General features: G+C 40.8%; 1 protein-coding gene across 2 annotated transcripts in view; it reads left to right on the plus strand.

The window, feature by feature from the left end:
* The first annotated feature begins 15,986 nt into the window (after positions 1-15,986).
* The window catches only part of TNFAIP2 (TNF alpha induced protein 2), a 30,840-nt gene continuing 25,122 nt past the window's right edge, over positions 15,987-21,704 (plus strand). Inside the window, exons 1-3 of one of the 2 annotated variants that reach the window (XM_063439236.1) lie at positions 15,987-16,018; positions 19,335-19,558; positions 20,370-20,994. In XM_063439236.1, coding sequence (XP_063295306.1) covers positions 19,441-19,558; positions 20,370-20,994 — 743 coding nt within the window. In that variant the 5' untranslated portion in view covers positions 15,987-16,018; positions 19,335-19,440. Of the gene's footprint in view, positions 16,019-17,271; positions 17,295-19,334; positions 19,559-20,369; positions 20,995-21,704 lie in introns of those variants that run through there. The other variant, XM_063439237.1, reaches the window with a different exon arrangement.

Below are 21,704 nucleotides of genomic sequence, written 5' to 3' on the forward strand. Positions count from 1 at the left end.
ACGTCGTTGCACAATTATATGTCAGGGTGTTCCTAAAGGTAGACCGACAGGCGTTAGAAGTACTATTATTACAAATGCATTAACAGCCTTAAAGTGTTCCTTTATATGTGTATTTAAGATGGGTCGAAACGCAGCAACAGACGGAAGGGCTCAATACTGGGACTTTAACAACTAGACTCTGTGTCAACCCGGTGGGGTATCGGCTAGATGCAATACGGTACTGTAAACAAGGGCACAGCTAGCCCTCCATAACGCCCTTAAACACAGCAAGTATAGCTTAAACATGTTAAACCAAAATTCCAGTCTTCTACCATCTACCCAAGGTCCACAAGCATTTAACCAACCCTCCAGGTAGACCGATAGTCTCTGGGATAGATTCCGTATCCAGTAGACTATCGGAATACCTGGACAAGTGTCTACAACCTTTGGTACAACAAACCCCCAACTACCTCAAAGACACACTAAACATTATACAAACATTGCAGCACATTAAATGGGAACCTCACTACATTTTAGTTACAGCAGACGTGAGTTCACTCTACACCATAATTTCCCATACAAGAGGTCTGGAGGCAGTAGAATTCTTCCTCAAAAAAGACAACAACTATCCAAAAGAACAAACCAACTTTATTTTAGAAGGAATAGACCTCATTCTTCATAATAACTATTTTTGGTTTAACAATGAATTTTTTTTTACAGAAAGTCGGTACCGCTATGGGGACAAGGTTTGCTCCTAGCTATGCTAACCTTTTTATGGCTTACTGGGAGACCAAGTTTATAGACAACAGCCTAGAGTGGGGAGCGAACCTTGTCTCCTATAAGCGGTACATAGACGACATTTTTTTAGTTTGGAACGGTTCAGTGGATCTTTTAAATAAGTTTTTAACCTTTTTAAACACAAATGATTGGGGAGTGACGCTAACAACAGAATTCAGCAAAGAAAGCGTTAATTTTTTAGACCTGACCATTTTTATAGAGGACAATGAGATAAAAACCAAAACCTTTTTTAAATCAGTGGACGTTAACAATTATATTTATTTGAACAGCTGTCACTTCTCCCCCTGGCTCAAAAATATACCCAAAGCACAATTGATGAGAGTTAGAAGGAACTGCACGGATCAAAGCACTTTTGAAATCCAGGCCATTAAGATTAAACAGGATTTTATAGAAAAAGGGTATGAGGAAATTTCTCTTTCCAACACGATAAAAGAAGTAAGAGCCATGGAAAGATCTTCCCTGTTAAAATACAAACCTAAAAATAAAAATGAAAATAAGAGTCTACCGCTCATTTGTAATTATAACCAAGAGAGTCAGAAGATCAGACAAATAATCAATAAACACTGGCCTATGTTAAGGAACGATCCCATGCTACACTCTATCCTACCAGAGAGACCACAATTAGTATACAGAGGAGCTCCCAATTTAAAACGAAAATTAACACACAATCATATTAGAGAAAATACATCTACTCCCTTCTTCCAGAAAGAGGGTTTTTTTGGCTGTGGACAGTGTTTAGCATGTAGAAGCACGAAAAGTGTAAAAAGACATATTACAGAATTCCATGACTCAAAAGGAGAAAATAAGTATAAGATACGCCAGATGATCACATGCTTTTCAAAAAGAGTAATATACGTTTTAAAATGCTCATGTAATTTGTTGTATGTGGGCAGGACAAAACGCCCTTTACAAACTCGTGTTAATGAACACATTAGGAACATAAAGAAAGGTTATGATAAACATAGTGTTTCAGAGCATTTTAATACAGTACACAATAGAGACCCCCAATGTCTGGAATTCATGGCAATCCAAAAAATCACACTCAATTGGCGAGGGGAAGATGAGATTAAGAAACTAGGCAAAATAGAAACAAAATGGATTTTTAACCTCAACACTTTAGCCCCTGCAGGTCTTAACGCAGATTTTGAGCTATGCCATTTTTTATGAAAAAACCATGTATACTTTTTAATCACCAACATTCACCTTCCACTGGTTTTAAAAGTATTTTATGTATTTCATTTCCTTTGCATGGTTTTTTTGTATAGATGTGATACCACCTTTAAATAAGGGAGGCAACAGATACACTCACCTAAGGAAAATCCACACTAACTGGGAAATAAATAATTAAATGTGTATTGGGTAAAATGTTTTTTTGCAGAAAATAGGATCTATGTATAAAAAGCACATCCTAAGCACAAGTCACTTTTTTCTTATCAAATTTAAATAACCTGTATGTCTGTCAATTAAAAAGGCTCACATAAAAAGGGTTTTTTGTATTTTAAAGAAAAGATTATATATAGAAAACGGAATAACTTCAATGGAAATGCAAAATAAGGCTAGATAAGCGTTTTTTCCGTGCTATATATAAAGAGTATACATAAGAACATTTAACTGTACACTTCTTTCTTTTATTTTCGTTTTATTACTGCAATTGAGCCAAATAGGCTCCAAATATGGACTTGGCTAAACGCCATTTTCAGACTACAATCCCCATAAACGACCGGACGAAAACCGGATGTGACGCGCAGGACGCAAAGCACTCTGGATCCTGTAGTGCCGAAAAACCGGAAGTGACGCGACGGCTGCTTAGCCACGTCAGGTGATCGGAAGGACCATTCCGATTGGAAGGACGCATTTGAGGCGGGATTTTTCAGATTTAAAAGGACAGAGAATCAGGAAGTCTTTTACAAGCTGACTGAGGAAGCCGTTTTACCGGCGAAACGCGTTTTAGCTTTTAAAGTGGACTGAATATTTTTATTGGAACCACTAATACTCTTAATATATTTGTTCTTATCTGTTTTTTATTTTCTAGAAAGTATTTTATATTGATTATTTATACATTGTAATAAATTCACCTATTTTTTACTACCAACTGTATCCAGTACCAGTGATTCCAGGGAAGGGGCAGTGTCACCCCACAAATTGACACTAGGTCTGCATACTTAGAGCCAGTTACCAAAAGGCTCTAAACAAGGTGAGCATTTTAATCTCATTTTTTAAAAACTCACAAAAACTGCAAAGGATGCTACACTTAGCTCGTTAATTCTGTGTCTTTCATATACCGAGTGGAGAGGAGAATACACCATCCAACTTGGAAAGAGGGGTCGTGTGATCTACCTTTAAAGACACAGACGTGCACAAGTTTAGAGCCTAATTCACTTGAAAAGGCTCTAAAAAATGTGAGTGTAGACATAATTGTGAACTCACTCAATTTCCAAACACAGTGTTTAATATACTGCACAATCATTTGTATATATTTTTGTTTTCTTTTGTATATTCACTATATTGGAGAACGTAAAGGGTACCTGTATTTGAACCACAGGTAATTTACTGTAACCAAACACAGCGCTGCACTCTTAAAGGTAGAGGACCCAAGGGGTGGCAACACCAATTGGGCCCGAAACCTTTTTTGTATTTTGGTGATTATATGGCACACTTAAAGCATTACACATAAACCAAAACAACCCCCTGTGTGGAATGTATATAGCATAACTAATCTCTGGGTGAAGGGCATATCTATTTTCAAGTAGATCATCCTAACCCTCATATTCAGCAACATACGTCTGGCCCTCGAATGGCATCTTAACCCTGCTGCCACCAATAGAATGCTAGCAAAATAAGCTCTAGGGGATGCTAACACCAAAGGTGGCTCCTAACTAATCACTCACACTCAAACATGCAAACTACAATAGGTCCTACTTTGGTTAAACTTTAGTTAAACATAGATCTTAGCCACACATTAAGATAACAAAACTTGACTCATACAGGGTGCATATAATCTATACTGTTAACTGTTTATGTATCACGCATGCACTGTTCATTTACTATTCCTATATTAATCTCAAAAATGTGCTGTCATTTAATGCCATGATATTGTTTATTTTGTGATATCTCAGCGGCTTGTATCTGCTGTCGTGGCGATAGAGGCGTGTTTGTTACTCTAAGCACTACAAAAATAAAGAATTAAAAAAAAAAAAAAGAGTAGAAATCAGGGTGTAGGGACTGGTCGATGCAAATCAGGTTGTTTTGGCTTGAATAGTAGAGTTAGATATGGGTAATCTCTCTATTGATGGGGGTCAAGGTTTCTCAACGCTAAATCTCAAGGTATACCTCCCAGGGTTCCCACACCTTGGAAAACGTTTTGGTAGATCTCCGTGTCAGACCGGTGAGCTTATCCATTATATAATTATCTTTCATTTGGAGATGTTAAACCTAATTTTCAAGCCATTTAAAACTTAATGACGGTTTCGGACAACCCACAGCCCAGGACCCCACTGGTACCTGCGCCTTGCCATAGGTAGAGATTATGCTTTTTTGTTCTTAGGCATAGCTTTGAGGGCTTGTTACACCAGGTCACTATAAGGACTGGTAATATATCTTTCTACCACTGTCGACACATCCTACCCTTTGTAGTAGATCTAGACCTATTTCACTCAAGTAGTTCTAGTAATGTTCCTGAGTTTTCCTTAATTAAGAAGACTTTCAGGGTTAAGTGGGGATTCAAAGTGAGCTTTACATTTAAAGGGCACTGTCGCAATCATGGGACTTTGCAAAATTTACTAAGACCCTTTACGGTGACATCGCCACTGGTGGTCAAATGGTCGGGGTGGCAGGTAAAGGTTAGACTTAGTTACCTGAACCTGTCCTGTTCTATCAGTATGGCTACACTGACCTTAAATGTGAAATTCAGTCTGAATTCATCTTGAATTTTCCTTTTAGTGAAGAACCCTGATTGACAGTATATCAGGATGTCCTAACATTGTCACCGGCTCCTTGCCAGCCTTCCTTATACCAATATCATCTAGGATGCCTATATTCATCTAAAATTTAAAATCATGAGACAATAATATAGATACATAGAAGAATTTTACTCCTGGTTTATGAACATGTTCGTTTGATGCATGGGGATGTATCCCCATGCCTAAAACCAAGTATCCATTTTTGTTATTACAACATACATTTTTCACACCTACAAGGTGTCTGAAAAGTCTCCTCCTTCAATCTTTGGTAATGGATGAACAAAGAAATTAGAAATTAAACGTTGTTTACGTGTAACTATTTTTTTGGCAATCCCTTGAATTCTTTTGAATAGACATCTATTCCCGCTTAGTAAGAAACATGTAGTTTTACTGACGACCACTAGATGGTACAATTTAAAAATCAATAAATGCTTGTCTGAGTTTGTAAATGGTTTACATTTTTTCTTCTTTTTTCCAGAAGTAAGAACAGGGTACAAAATAGGCATGAATAGGATCAATGATAACATCTATACTGGCTTGGTAAGTTAGAGCATGTATAAGCTAGTATACATTAAGATATATAAACATAACCATTCATTTTTGTCTGTTTTGCAGATCTGTGGATACACAGGCATGCAGGTCATGCGATATTAACTGAACAAAATGAGTCCGATGCTCTGTTTGTTTTATACTCCATAACATCTTCTGATAGTAAAGGAATTTTTGAGGGATACCATTTGCACGCTATCAATTATTTTGCAGATACAAAGACATCAGAAAAATAGCTAATAAAAGTTATCTATAGGTAGTGCTACATTTTAAAATTCTTTATTTCACATGTTTTGCAGGGCACATCCTGGCAAATTATGTAAAGGCGTTCAAAGTCTCTGTTGGAGAGTTCTTCAATTACCCTAACCTCAAAATCAAATAATTATTGAGTGAGATAATACCCGTAATCTAATTAGAGGTATCGAAGGAACTTTCAGAAATATTGGTAGAGATGTTCGATGTCTCCTTTCTAGAAGCTACGTCCCAACGTATGGCAGGAAGATGATTTATGGAGATTTCAAATGTCAGGAGAAGGCAACCATGATGTTGTGGACTACATATCCCTTGATGCTTTGTCAGCATAATGGTTGTAAGAGCAATATGGCTAATTTATATCCTTTTCATATTTGATAGAATAGTAGGGTGCACAAATGGCGGCAAAGATGGTATGGAATTAAGAATGAATTCTCCATATCTATCCAACGTATTATTACTCTTGTTACATGTACCGTTGCAGCAGCTGAAACGTTGGCTACTTTATAATAATACGAAGTAAAGATTGGTCCCAAGCTACCCTCACTATCTGGAGTATAAAGTGAAGACACAGCTTTTCGTCACCTTCTTTCACTTCTAGTTTGTAGGATCTCAAGTAACTTCTTTCATGGAAACCGCGCAAGGGTAGTATAGAAGCAGTACAGCAGTACTTTTTCGTCCTCCGATAAAAAACAAACAAAAAATCTGTCCTCCACTCAAAATTAAGCATATAGATAAGATGCATTTCTATTATAATATCTGGTATAGCAAGGGTCATAGCTTCAGATTTTGCCTGGTTGACTTTGTATTATGATATCCTGACATGTGTCAACAATACTTTAATGATCATTCGGGGCGACCGGTCGCATGTTCGACTACCTCCTGCAAGCTATTGCTTTTTATGCTACTGGTAAGTTGATTATTGACTCTTTTGGTGTTTGTCGGGGGATTGAGAACCTGGAGCTTAAGGCCTACTTGGCCGCCACCGTACCTTCTTACAGATTGCCTTATTGCGGCTCCGTGATCGATCGTCTTGCTGGTCTCCCCCCTTTGGACTTGTGGGGTTATGCCAGCTCCCACTGGAGGGACCCAGCATAATCTGTTGGGGAGAAAAGTAATTTATCCTGCAATAGGGCTCCCGTGTTTTGCTCCCCAAAAGGCCGCCAAACAGGCTCATCCAGACTCTACCACGATGCCTTTCCTGCGGAATCCCTAGCTACTGTATCCACGTGAAGACATCTGCAACCATTTCTGGACAATGTTGATCCAGCGTATGGCTGCCTTGGCTGAACTAAATTATATTACAACAAAATCCGCATAGAGAGAATATACCAGAAAATTATCACTAGGTGCTATTACTCATAGTTACTCCCTCAAGCACGTAAACCATAAAATATGACAAAATAGAGAATGCACACTAGAATCACTATAAAGAGCTACGCAAATGCTTTAATAGACCAATAATAGGTACAATAGGCATAAAGCAAAATATAAAATGACAATAAATAGGCATAACAAAACAAACAATAATAATACTGGCTGCCTTTTTCAAGGGTGTTTGTATCATAACTTACCACAATCCACTATAGCTGTATGGGGACTATATAAGTGGATTGTGGTAAGTTATGATACAAACACCCCTGAAAAAGGCATCCAGTAGGTACCGAAATGTTGTGTGTATTGGGGCTCGTGTTTCTGCCAGAATAGGCTTGTGAGAATTGTGGTAATTATTATTGTTTGTTTTGTTATGCCTATGTATTGTCACTTTATATTTTGCTTTATGCTTATTGTACCTATTATTGGTCTATTAAAGTATTTGCGTAACTCTTTATAGTGATTTTAGTGTGCATTCTCTATTTTGTCATGCCTTGGCTGCACTGCCACAGTTGGTGTAGCAGGGCATCCAGCCAAACTCTACCCTACACCTGGTGATACAATTCTCAGAGTTTGCAAGGGCCCACGATTCTGCTGCCTGGAGTAAGAGGATTAGTTTACATCGGGAGTGGGATCCCATTCTGGCTTAGCCTCGGAGATCTGCGGAGTTGGGACACTGCGGATAGGGTCACACTCACCTGTCCAATAATCTGCCAACGTGGTCATATGTGAAGGGGGTGAGCGGCACTGTCATTCATAAGCTGTAGCAGACTTTCCACCATGGCCATCATGTGGCATAGACTGTCTGTCCACCTATGTCTTACCTGGTCCATTTATGGCATGAATTGTGTAGCAATACACGGTTCTTCATTCTATAGCTAGTACCCAGTGGCATCCACCTTGGTGCTATTCACTAGATGCTATTACTCATATTTACTCCCTCAAGCACGTAAACCATAAAATATGACAAAATAGAGAATGCACACTAGAATCACTATAAAGAGCTACGCAAATGCTTTAATAGACCAATAATAGGTACAATAGGCATAAAGCAAAATATAAAATGACAATAAATAGGCATAACAAAACAAACAATAATAATACTGGCTGCCTTTTTCAAGGGTGTTTGTATCATAACTTACCACAATCCACTATAGCTGTATGGGGACTATATAAGTGGATTGTGGTAAGTTATGATACAAACACCCCTGAAAAAGGCATCCAGTAGGTACCGAAATGTTGTGTGTATTGGGGCTTGTGTTTCTGCCAGAATAGGCTTGTGAGAATTGTGGTAATTATTATTGTTTGTTTTGTTATGCCTATGTATTGTCACTTTATATTTTGCTTTATGCTTATTGTACCTATTATTGGTCTATTAAAGTATTTGCGTAACTCTTTATAGTGATTTTAGTGTGCATTCTCTATTTTGTCATGCCTTGGCTGCACTGCCACAGTTGGTGTAGCAGGGCATCCAGCCAAACTCTACCCTACACCTGGTGATACAATTCTCAGAGTTCGCAAGGGCCCACGATTCTGCTGCCTGGAGTAAGAGGATTAGTTTACATCGGGAGTGGGATCCCATTCTGCCTTAGCCTCGGAGATCTGCGGAGTTGGGACACTGCGGATAGGGTCACACTCACCTGTCCAATAATCTGCCAACGTGGTCATATGTGAAGGGGGTTAGCGGCACTGTCATTCATAAGCTGTAGCAGACTTTCCACCATGGCCATCATGTGGCATAGACTGTCTGTCCACCTAGGTCTTACCTGGTCCATTTATGGCATGAACTGTGTAGCAATACACGGTTCTTCATTCTATAGCTAGTACCCAGTGGGATCCACCTTGGCCGGTATTAGAGCAATAGTTGCATAATCTCACAAGCAAGCTTAGTTTTAACTCTAGCTATTTTCGTTGTTTTTTTTTTATCTGACAGCCCTAGTTCGTTTACATTGCATACATTTAATTGACTGATATTGTCTTTAGTGCATTTGTTACTGCGAGTGTCTTTCCTATATTGATCTATCACCTCATGCTTCTCCTGCATTTTATTTTGTTTATTTACGCATGACTATTTACCGATCGATTGTGATAAACTTTGTTATACTATTCCTCTGCCTGGATCTATTGACCTAAATAAAAAAAATAGATTGACAAACAAATTATTCGGATCATTGGGTACCGTAACATCTGTTGTATATGAATGGCACACAATCTGTCTGTGTGATACAATTACTGTAAGACTAGTACATTAGAGAGTTATATAACTATTTATCCTCGCTGCTCACTAATGTCAATCTAAGACAGCAGCGAGATAGAAGTCATTCTGATTCCGGGAAATCGAGAGACTTGGTCATGGTGTGCTTTTTCTATTTTTACCCAAGTGCTTTTGAAAAGCCAGGCCAGCTGCTTAAAATTCTGCATCTGAAATGTAATCACATTTACAGTTACACATACATGATTGTGTGTAACTGTAAACAGATACTGACAGCTTATAACCGATATACTGTCAGGGCCGGCCTTAGGTGATCAGACGCCCTGTGCGAGCCCAACATATGGCGCCCCCCCCCCTTCAGCAAAACCCCTGCCCCTTCTACAATAGCCCTGTTCCGCCTACTACAAAACCCTTCCACAAAACCCCCGCCTCCCTTTCTACAAAAACTCTGCCCTCCTTTTTACAAAACACCTGCCCCGTCTACAAAACCCCTGCTCTCCCTTTAATACAACCCCTGCCCACCCTTCTACAAAGTTTTTTCTCCCCCTTTAACAAAACACATGCTATCATTATATATATCAACTATATAGCAATGTACACATAATATCACTAAAACCTTCCCCCTCCACCAAAACCACTGCCACCCTCTACAAAAGCCCTGTACTCATTCTACATAAACCTCTGCTCCCATTCTACATAAACCTCTGCTCCCATTCTACATAAACCTCTGCTCCCATTCTACATAAACCTCTGCTCCCATTCTACATAAACCTCTGCTCCCATTCTACATAAACCTCTGCTCCCATTCTACATAAACCTCTGCTCCCATTCTACATAAACCTCTGCTCCCATTCTACATAAACCTCTGCTCCCATTCTACATAAACCTCTGCTCCCATTCTACATAAACCTCTGCTCCCATTCTACATAAACCTCTGCTCCCATTCTACATAAACCCCTGCTCCCATTCTACATAAACCCCTGCTCCCCTTATACTAAACCCCTGCTCCCCTTATACTAAACCCCTGCTCCCCTTATACTAAACCCCTGCTCCCCTTATACTAAACCCCTGCTCCCCTTATACTAAACCCCTGCTCCCCTTATACTAAACCCCTGCTCCCCTTATACTAAACCCCTGCCCCCTTATACTAAACCCCTGCCCCCTTATACTAAGCCCCTGCCCCCTTATACTAAGCCCCTGCCACCCTTATACTAAACCCCTGCCACCTTATACTAAACTCATGTCCCCTTATACTAAGCCCCTGCCACCCTTATACTAAACCCCTTCCCCCTTATACTAAACTCCTGCCCCCTTATACTAAACTCCTGCCCCCTTATACTAAGCCCCTGCCACCCTTATACTAAACCCCTGCCCCCTTATACTAAACTCATGTCCCCTTATACTAAGCCCCTGCCACCCTTATACTAAGCCCCTGCCCCCTTATACTAAACTCCTGCCCCCTTATACTAAACCCCTTCCCCCTTATACTAAACTCCTGCCCCCTTATACTAAGCCCCTGCCCCCTTATACTAAGCCCCTGCCACCCTTATACTAAACCCCTGCCACCCTTATACTAAACCCCTTCCCCCTTATACTAAGCCCCTGCCCCCCTTATACTAAGCCCCTGCCACTTCACCAGAAATGCCATCCCCCTCTTCTACAAAACCTTTTTCCTACACCAAAACCCTAACCTCTTGTATAAAACCTTTGCTCCTCCCTAAACCAAAACCTCTCCCCTTCTACAAAACCCCTTCCCCAACAATCTATTTAATAAAAGAAAAACACTAGTTATAACAAGATTAAACAGACTCACATTAAATCTTGCTGCTCCCTGGACCCTCCTGACAGTGTCCCAGTCTGCCGACCTTGATACCAGCACTGACCTCCTCCCTCACACTCACTGTGCGGATCCTTCCGCGAATGACTGTGGAGGCGGAGCATGCTCTTCCTCTGTGCTCCAGGACCTCCTCTCTCACCCGGCCGCTGCTCTCTTCATAATGTGCAAGTCAAGTGCACAGCACAATGCACTTGACTTGCTCTGCACATAACTCGGACCGGCCTGTGAGTGACTGAGTGCGAGCTGTGTCGGCCGCCCGGCGCCCCTGTTGCCATGGCGCCCTGTGCGGCCGCACAGGTCGCACACCCCTAAGGCCGGCCCTGTATACTGTAGGTTATTTTCTGCATAGAACCTGGGCAAAATTTACATTGTTAGCAATCTGGATTATTTTTACAACAACCTTTCATTACACGTAGAATGGGTGCATTCGGATATTCTGGATCATACGAATGCTTTAGTTAATGGCTTATTTGAATGTTCAAAAAATTATTTAACTAGGACCAAGGCTGCAGCTATGTTTTAAAATCAGGGGGAGCAACCAAATTGCTTCTTTTTCCCTATTACCCAATAGCCGAAAATGTGCCTGTGTAGATATGGTCATAAAATGTGATCTGATCATCATCTAAGTCACAACAATAGACAATAGGGAGATGGAGGGGAAAGAGCATGATGAAGGCGGGGGAGATGGAGATGTATATAAGTAGAGGCTTCCATGGCAGCAGGGCCACCATCAGGAGGATAGGGCCCATAATCTTTATTTATAATTGGTTTATTCTCAAGGTTTTCTTTACAAAATAAATGGATAAAATGAGCCAGTCTCCCCGCATTTCCGAGAATGTATTCCTTTTACATAGATATGGCCAGGGGTCAAGTCCTGGGGAATAAAGTGTGGGAACTCACTCGAGTTCCACCCTCACCCCACCACCAGAAAAAAACAAAACTTGCATGCATATATAAACACGTACACACACACACAGACTCACAGACACACACACAGACTCACAGACAGACACACACACACACACACACACACTCCCAGACACATACACACACACACACTCCCAGACACATACACACATACACTCCCAGACACATACACACATACACTCACAGACACACACCCAGACACACACACACACCCAGACACACACACACCCAGACACACACACACACACACACACACACACACACTCACAGACATACACATACACACATACACACTCCCAGACACACACACAGACACACACACACACTGACAGACACACACACACACACACACACACTCACAGACACACACACATACACTCACAGACACACACACATACACTCACAGACACACACACATACACTCACAGACACACACACATACACTCCCAGACACACACACATACACTCCCAGACACACACACACTCCCAGACACATACACAGACACACACACTCCCTGACACAGACACACACACACACACACACATCCACTCACAGACACACACACACTCACAGACACACACACACTCACAGACACACACACACACCCAGACACACACACACCCAGACACACACACACCCACACTCACAGACATACACATACACACTCCCAGACACACACACACACACACACACTCCCAGACACACACACACACACACACTCCCAGACACACACACACACTCCCAGACACACACACACACTCCCAGACACACACACACACACACTCACAGACACATACACACACACACACTCACAGACACACACACACACTCACAGACACACACACACTCACAGACACATACACACTCACAGACACATACACACTCACACTCACAGACACATACACACTCACAGACACATACACACTCACAGACACATACACACTCACAGACACATACACACTCACGCTCACAGACACACACTCACGCTCACAGACACACACACACATACACTCACAGACACACACACACTCACAGACACACACACTCACAGACACACACACACACACTCCCAGACACACACACACACACACTCCCAGACACACACACATACACACAGACACACTCCCAGACACATACACAGACACACACACACATACACTCACAGACACATACACACACACATACACTCACAGACACACACACATACACACAGACACACTCCCAGACACACACACATACACACAGACACACTCCCAGACACACACACATACACACACACTCACAGACACATACACACACACACTCACAGACACATACACACTCACAGACACATACACACTCACAGACACATACACACTCACAGACACATACACACACACACACTCCCAGACACACACACACACACACACACACTCCCAGACACACACACATACACACACACTCACAGACACATACACACTCACAGACACATACACACTCACAGACACATACACACTCACAGACACATACACACTCACACTCACAGACACATACACACTCACACTCACAGACACATACACACTCACACTCACAGACACATTCACACTCACAGACACATACACACTCACACTCACAGACACATTCACACTCACAGACACATACACACTCACACTCACAGACACATACACACTCACAGACACATACACACTCACAGACACATACACACTCACGCTCACAGACACACACATACACTCACAGACACACACACACATACACTCACAGACACACACACACACACTCCCAGACACACACACACACTCCCAGACACACACACACACTCCCAGACACACACACATACACACAGACACACTCCCAGACACATACACAGACACACACACACATACACTCACAGACACATACACACACACATACACCCAGACACATACACAGACACACACACACAGACACATACACACACTCACAGACACACACACATACACTCACAGACACACACATACACACTCCCAGACACATACACAGACACACACATACACTCACAGACACACACATACACTCACAGACACACACAAACACAAAAATTATTTGTATATTTTTTTTTACATTTAAAAATGTCCACCCAGCCTCCCTACCTGGAGAGCTGGCGTGGACCTGTCCCTGGGTTCCAGTGGGGCTTCAGTGCGGCCGGCTCTTGTCTCGCTGTCAGACGCGGCGAGGGAGCTGTGTCCTCTCTGCTCCCTCTCGCCGCGCGGGCTGTCTGCTGATGCCGGGTGCCGGAAATGACGTCATATTCCGGCTCCCAGCATCAGCAAACGGCGCGGCGAGAGGGAGCAGAGAGGACACAGCTCCCTGACAGCGAGACAAGAGCCGGCCGGGGGGGATCCTTCAGGTGGCCATTAGGCCACCTCTTGGGCCCCCCATGACAGGGGGAACACGGGGACATTTTGGGGGCGGCATTTTTTGCCGCCCCCTGAGTGCCTGCAGGACCATAAACGGGAACTGCGTTCCTGCACTAGAAAAAGTGCAGGAACGCCGTTCCCACGCGTTCCTGCAGGACTCGAGCCCTGGATATGGCACTATTTGTTCTTCTCATTTTACCCTTTGAGAAGGCGCATTGGAAGACATCAGCTCTTGGAAATACCCCTGATGGGACACAGGCTCATTTTATTCATTTGGTTTGTAAGTTCTCTCCCTCCTGGGTCCCCTGATGCGATCATTCTATACTTCACCATATATCGTTTCCTTGCTTTTTAGATTCAGCACCAGGTTATACTTTGAATTATCCTGATTTTTAGGTTGTATTTCTGACATATATACTTCCTATGTGCATCTGATACCACCCTTTCATACACATCATTTTTTTTTTTTTTTAATAAAGTATATCCCCAAATACAAGAAGGAATATAGATGTGAGAAGGTTTTATTTTTTTTTTTCTTCTTCTTCAATTTTTGTACTTTTATTTTTATTTCTGTTTCAATACTGAACAGACTGGTTACATTTAATCACTGGGTTTGTGATTTATTACTTATTAATAAGAGTAAGCATACACACTCTTTTTTTTAAGAATTAGCATATTGAGCAATATATCCCTTTAACTGGGATTGTATATTTATCATTTATTGGGCACAAGTAACTTTAAAAAAAATAAAAAAATTATTGTATGCTTTGGTGCTGACGTGTACTATAGTCATTGCTGCTGCCCAGGAGTAGTGGGAGTTTGAGCGTAGGGCTTAAATTTGTATATATGATTTGCTTTTGTATCACACAGCTATGTTACAGTGCTGCCTGCCGCCCACCACCCACCCATGTGTTCCCTATTAGTATGTAATTAGTATGTAAGGGTTTAGAAAAACATCCCTCTCTGTCTCATTAGAGATTTAAATTTTAGCTGAAGGAAGCAAGGTGGATTGTTAGTGTAGGACTCGCCAAAGAGGTAAAACCAGTTCACGATTCTTACAATTATTGCATCCTATATATATGTAATGATTTTGAAATGTATTTGTGATCCTGATGAAAGTCCACACGATGGACTGAAACGTTGATTTGTTTTAAGAAGCTGGAATAAAAGTTATATTTTATTGGAATCCGAGAGTGCAGCCAACTACTTTACTATATATATATATATATATATATATATATATATATATATATATATATACACACAGTTGCAAGAAAAAGTATGTGAACCCTTTGGAATGATATGGATTTCTAAGTCACAACAATAGACAATCACAGTCTGCTTAAACTCAGGGCCGTCTTTAACAAGGGGCAAACAGGGCAGCTGCCCCGGGCCCAGTTGCTCCTGGGGGGCCAAAAGCAGCTGCCCTGTGGGCCCCCTGTCCGCAGCCAGGTCTGAACAGCCCACGGGAATACTGAGAAATATCCCGGTGGGCTGCAGCAGGTGAAGTAATCAGGGGCCCCGCCCTTTCAGAGAGCTCCTGACCGAGCCCCTGTCTTCCGGCCTGCTGGGAGGAAGTGTTGTGAGGTCACTTCCTCCCATTTCACAGAGTGCCGCTGGGGAGGATTAGACATACATGGAGAGAAGGAGGAGGTACAGACCAAGAAGAAGACTCCCATCAATCTCAGCCATCCAGCTCCCACTGGACTACAGGGAAGCCACACTTCTGTAAAGGTAAGGAGGGTGGCTAAACTATGTGAATTCATATGACTGTGTGTATCCCACTGTGTGTGTATCTCATGGTGTGTGTGTGTGTGTGTGTATATATATATCTCACTGTGTGTATATCTGACTGTATGTGTATCTCTCTGTGTGTGTGTATCTGACTGTGTGTATCTGTGTGTGTGTGTGTGTGTATCTGACTGTGTGTGTGTGTATCTCACGGTGTGTGTGTGTGTGTGTGTATATATCTCACTGTGTGTGTATCTGACTGTATGTGTGTATGTGTATCTGACTGTGTGTATCTCTCTGTGTGTGTTTGTATCTGACTGTGTGTGTGTATCTGACACTGTGTGTAAGTGTGTATCTGGCTGTGTGTCAGTGTGTGTTTATCTGTCTGTGTTTGTGTCAGTGTACATGTACCTTTGTGTCAGTGTGTATATGTACCTGTGTGTGTATGAGTGTCAGTATGTGTAAGTGTGTATCTGTGCGTGGATGTGCCAGTGTCTTTATCTCTGTGTGTGCACGTGTATTTATGTATGTGGCTGTGTGTGTATACGCCAGTCTTTGTCAGTGTGTGCATGTGTCCAGATGTTTGCATGTATCAGTGTGCTAATGTGTATGTATATCTGTGAATGTATATCATTCATCAAGGCAATCAAACACAACATGCAACCACACCCCTGCAAACATTACATACAAACACACCCCTGAATTCAAACTCAAAAAGTATATAGAAACACATCCCTACACTTAAACACCAATACTACACCCTACATGCACACACATACTGTATACAACAAAATGCTCACATTCAAATGCACAAACACTGCTCACAAATACAGCCCTGCAAGAATGGTCAAATGGTAGATCCCCAGCTGGCATAGCATCGTGGGAATTGTACAACAGATGAGGATCTATCTTTTCTCTGCTCTTGCGCTAGAGGGAAGGCTCAAAACAATGTCTTGCACCAGGGCTCTGTCTACATTAGTTCTGCCACTGTGTTGGGGTGGAGGGCGTGATTGCATGCCAGAGAGTGAAAGTTTTGGGGGAGGGCGAGGGATGGCAGGATCCAGGGGGGCCAAACAAATGCTTGCACAGGGTCCAATCAATGTTACAGACGGCCCTGAATGCATATGTTATAACACATTCCATGTCACACACAAGACTATCTTGTGATTTAATTGGAAGGGTGGGGCATCTCTTCTCTGCTGAGTTACATGATATAAAGCAGTCAGCAATCCTTTTCAGTACCAGATTCTCAGCCCCAGCTGGTGAATTCCTGATAGAGGTAAGCTGTCCCGAACGCATTCTATCTGCTTCGTCTTCCTTCGGCTGTGTCTGTCTGTTACTAGGGACAATAAAAACACAGTAGCTGATCTCTTGAATTCTTTAAAATAAATCATTTTTTTTAGTATTTTCCAAAACAGGGGTGCCCAAAAGGTAGACCCCCCCAAGATGTATTTAAACTAAAGCTTCCATGATGCTTTGACATTCTAAAAGCATGCAAAGCATCATGGGAGTTGTAATTCTACCACATCTGGGGATCCCTGTTCTAAACTCTGTCAGATAAGGTAAGATCTACAAAATATCTGGCATACTATTGTATGTGTTTATTAGTAGTGTAGTAAAGCAAAAAAAAATACATATATATATATATATATATATATATATATATTTTAAAAACATTTTTACTTTTTGTTGTTGTTGCTAAAACGTCGTTAAAAAGAACAGAAAATAAAGATGAAAGTAAGCATGCAAATCACAAGTCTGGTGGAATACAGCAAACGTAACGAGCTATTAGATTTGATTCTGTATTATGTGTGATTAGATTTTTTTTGGTAGCATTGAAGTGCGTTCGTATTATACAGAGAATCCTTTTAACCCCTTAAGGACCAAAATTCTGGAATAAAAGGGAATCATGACATGTCACACATGTCACGTGTCCTTAAGGGGTTAATAAAGGGGCTGTTCAAGGCTGCATCTTTTCACAAAGTCATCTCTAATGATAACTGCAGGGTGTGGTTTATTGATTCCGTTATCCATGTTATTGTTTGACTGCCCACCTCAGGAGGGGTGGGGGGTTACTAAGCTTCAACAAGGGATGTACAGCAGGGAAATACATTATTGTTATTATTATTGCCATTTATGTACGCCAACAGATTCCTTAGTGCTGTACAATATTATGAGAGGGGGGAATGTAACTATAAATAGGACAATTACAAGAAAACTTACAGGAACCATAGGTTGGAGAGGACCCTGCTCAAACAAGTTTACATTCTATATATACTACATTGACAAATTCTAGCATTTTTCATATTAACCATTCATTGGGGTCTGTTCACTAAACATTGACTTGTGAATTATCTGGCAAATAAAAGTAGTTTTTGAAAATATCGCTGTGGCCTGGGGAATATTTCGAGGATATTGCCTTTTTCAACTCATCTCAGCTTATAGTGATACAGTTTTTTGCAAATGCGCTGTATATACTATTATTACAAAATGAATTATAAAATCTTTCCAATACATGAATATCTAGCTGCTGCCACACTGTATGTGCAATGCTCCCCAAAGCACACATAAATAGTACAAAATCAATCATAAAAAACAGTGGAGCGCTATTTTACCCGTAAAAAGTAATTGTGATCGAAAAAAACAACACTTCGCTTTTGGTTTGTAACCAGTGTATATCCCTTTAAAATACAAAAATACAAATAGAGTGAAAATCCTTTATCTCAGCTTAGTTTACCCATGAAGTTAAAATGTTGAACAATACTACTTACATGGTGCAATGTCCACGTACAGTAAGCAGAATTACCTGGATAAATTCAGGCATCTTTATTATACCGGACATTGCAATCTCCAATTGCAAATTATGGAGAAGCCCTTAAATGTGTAAAGAGACCCTCTTCTCCTGCTTCCCATAACTCCTGTAATGCAGCTCTGTACATTTGAGCTCAGTATTGTTTTGTACAGTTAAAGAATGACATTCAAAGTCCTATAGCATATTACCTAGGGCAGGCATAGGCAACCTTCGGCACTACAGATGTTTTGGACTACACCTCCCATGATGCTTTGTCAGCATTATGGGTGTAAAAGCATTATGGGGGATGTAGTCCACAACATCTGGGGTGCCGAAGGTTGCCTATCCCTGACCTAGGGACTCAATTAAAGATTTAATTCTAGGCCAAGCACTTGAATACTTTTTCAGTAGGGATTGTTTAATTTTTATTTTCTAAATTTGAAATGGTCTTATTCTCTGAATGTCTTTAAATGTTCTATCATGTCTCCTTTCACCTAAAAATTTATAGTAACATTCTTTACTTGAAAGGGTTTACAGCGTCTATAACGCAAGTAATAAGCATCACGCAGGGACATTTCAATCAGAGAACTTCTAATAAAAATGCAATCAGACCTAAAGAAAAGCTGTTAAAAATATGGAGAAGAAGCCCGGACTACATAAGGGACTGCAAAAAAAATTTGCGGACTATTTGCATGGCAAAAAATCTGATGGGAGCTCTGCAGACAAAGCAGGCAAAGACAGAGAAATTACAGGTAACTGGAGAAAATATTGATGATGCTTTAATAACAAGTGTGTATAAAGTTTATTTAATGTATTAGAGGACATTCTGTATATTTGAGTTCAGTAAGCATTCAGCATCATTCTAAAAAAAAAACAAAAAACAAAAAAAAAAAACACATTCCTTTCCTGGAATCCTGGAGGCTAATCCTCAAAACACAGATTCCGATTGGCTGCTAAATTCACATGCTCTATGCCAGGCTTCCCCAAACTCCGGCCCTCCAGATGTTGCTGAACTACAACTCACATGATTCTCAGCCTATTTCATTCATAGAATCATGGGAGTTGTAGTTTAGCAACATCTGGAGGGCTGGAGTTTGGGGAAGCCTGCTCTATGCAAACATTTTGTTTAAGGAAATATAGGGGAAATCCCAATGGCCACCTCCTCTGAGGAGGAGATCTTCAAACAGCAAATGCAGTTTAAATTGCTATAATTATTTTAAGATGGATAGAATGTTAAATTATTCAAGTAACATCTTCTTGGTATCACTGTAAGATACTAATGCACAGCTTGCAAACTTTTAATTTTCCAAACATGAACAGATGTTTATTTAGTGTTAATATGAGCATTAAAGGAACACTAAGCATCAAAACAACTTTAGATTTAAGGGACACTATATGGTCAGGACGACAAAAGTGTAATTCCTGACCCTATAGTGTTAAAACATATTACAGGTGCTTCCTGAGAATTCCTGAGAATGATTGTGAGCAATCAGGTATGTATTGTAATCACGTACTAAGATGAACATGATGCTATCTTGATTATCTTATATATTTATTTACCAGTTGCGAATATCGAAGAACATATTCTTCAGAAACGATTCATGAAAGCCAGTCAAGATCTGATTGCTTTAGAACATAAGATCTTTGGCAAAACGGATGATGATGTACTTGAAGAAAAAAAGCGAGAGATAGAATGCTTGTATGAGAGGCTGGGTGACGAGGTATTTAAAGTCGTGAAGGTATCGATTGTAGAAGACAATGCATGTTTGTTGGCAGAAGCTGTGCAGGCCATTGTGGAACAAGAAGCAGAAGACACTGCTTTTAGCTTGGAGGCCACCACTGAGCAATGCAACACTGTTCGACCAAGAAAATGGAAGCAGAAATGGCTTGACTGTGTCGAACAATCAGTGAGAGAACAGATAAAATATAGAACAGAAATTCCATCCACTGACTCCAGTTCCCTATTCTCCAAGAATTTTGTAAGTCTAGGCAAGACCTTAAAAACAGATCTAACGCATGTGGTTCAACATCTCAAACCACTTTACCCGGCAGAACTCGATGTGTGTAATACCTACGCAAACTATTATCACGTTCATTTCAAATCCTACATTGAACATATTACGGCAAAGGAACTCAATGGCAAAGACATACATTTTGTTTTATGTTGGATACATGATATATACCCAAAGTAAGTAAATCAGATTACATATTTCTTATTTACTAGTAATGCTCTGAACAATTAGGATTGCCTTCAAAATTCACATTTTCAATTGGAATACATTTTATACTAGTTATATTTCCACTTGTACCAGCACATCTAAATTATGTCAGTGACGATAAGCCACTGATTGGCAACACGTCAGATAATAGAAACAAGACTATGCTTGCTGCAGTTGTTTCCCAAGTGGCACATGTTTACTTCGACAAAACTGTTGCAATTTTGGAATAATGTGCTAGGTAGATGAGTCGCCAAAAAAAAAAAAAAAACCCAGCAGATGTCAAGATTAGTTTCAGGTTAATATACAGATTTTTTTGTTTTTGCATAGATTTTTTTTAAAAGTGTTTAAATGGATTAAAACAAACAATGTATTAAAGGGACATTATATAGTCACCAGAACAACTACAGTTTATTGCATTTGTTCTGGTGAGTAGAATCGTTTTCTTCAGACTCTGCAGTAAACACAGAGAAAATGCAGTGTTTACATTACAGCCTAGTGATAACTCCACTGGCCACTCCTCAGATAGTTGCTAGAGGTGCTTCCTGGGGCAGTGCTGCATGCAGACATTGAACTTTCCTCATAGAGATGCATTAATTTAATTCATCTCTATGAGGAGATGTTGATTGGCCAGGGCTGTGTTTGACTTGTGCTGGCTCTGCCCCCTGATCTGCTTCCTTGA

Source organism: Pelobates fuscus, chromosome 13 (genome assembly GCF_036172605.1).
Source record: "Pelobates fuscus isolate aPelFus1 chromosome 13, aPelFus1.pri, whole genome shotgun sequence".
Lineage (NCBI taxonomy): Eukaryota > Metazoa > Chordata > Amphibia > Anura > Pelobatidae > Pelobates > Pelobates fuscus.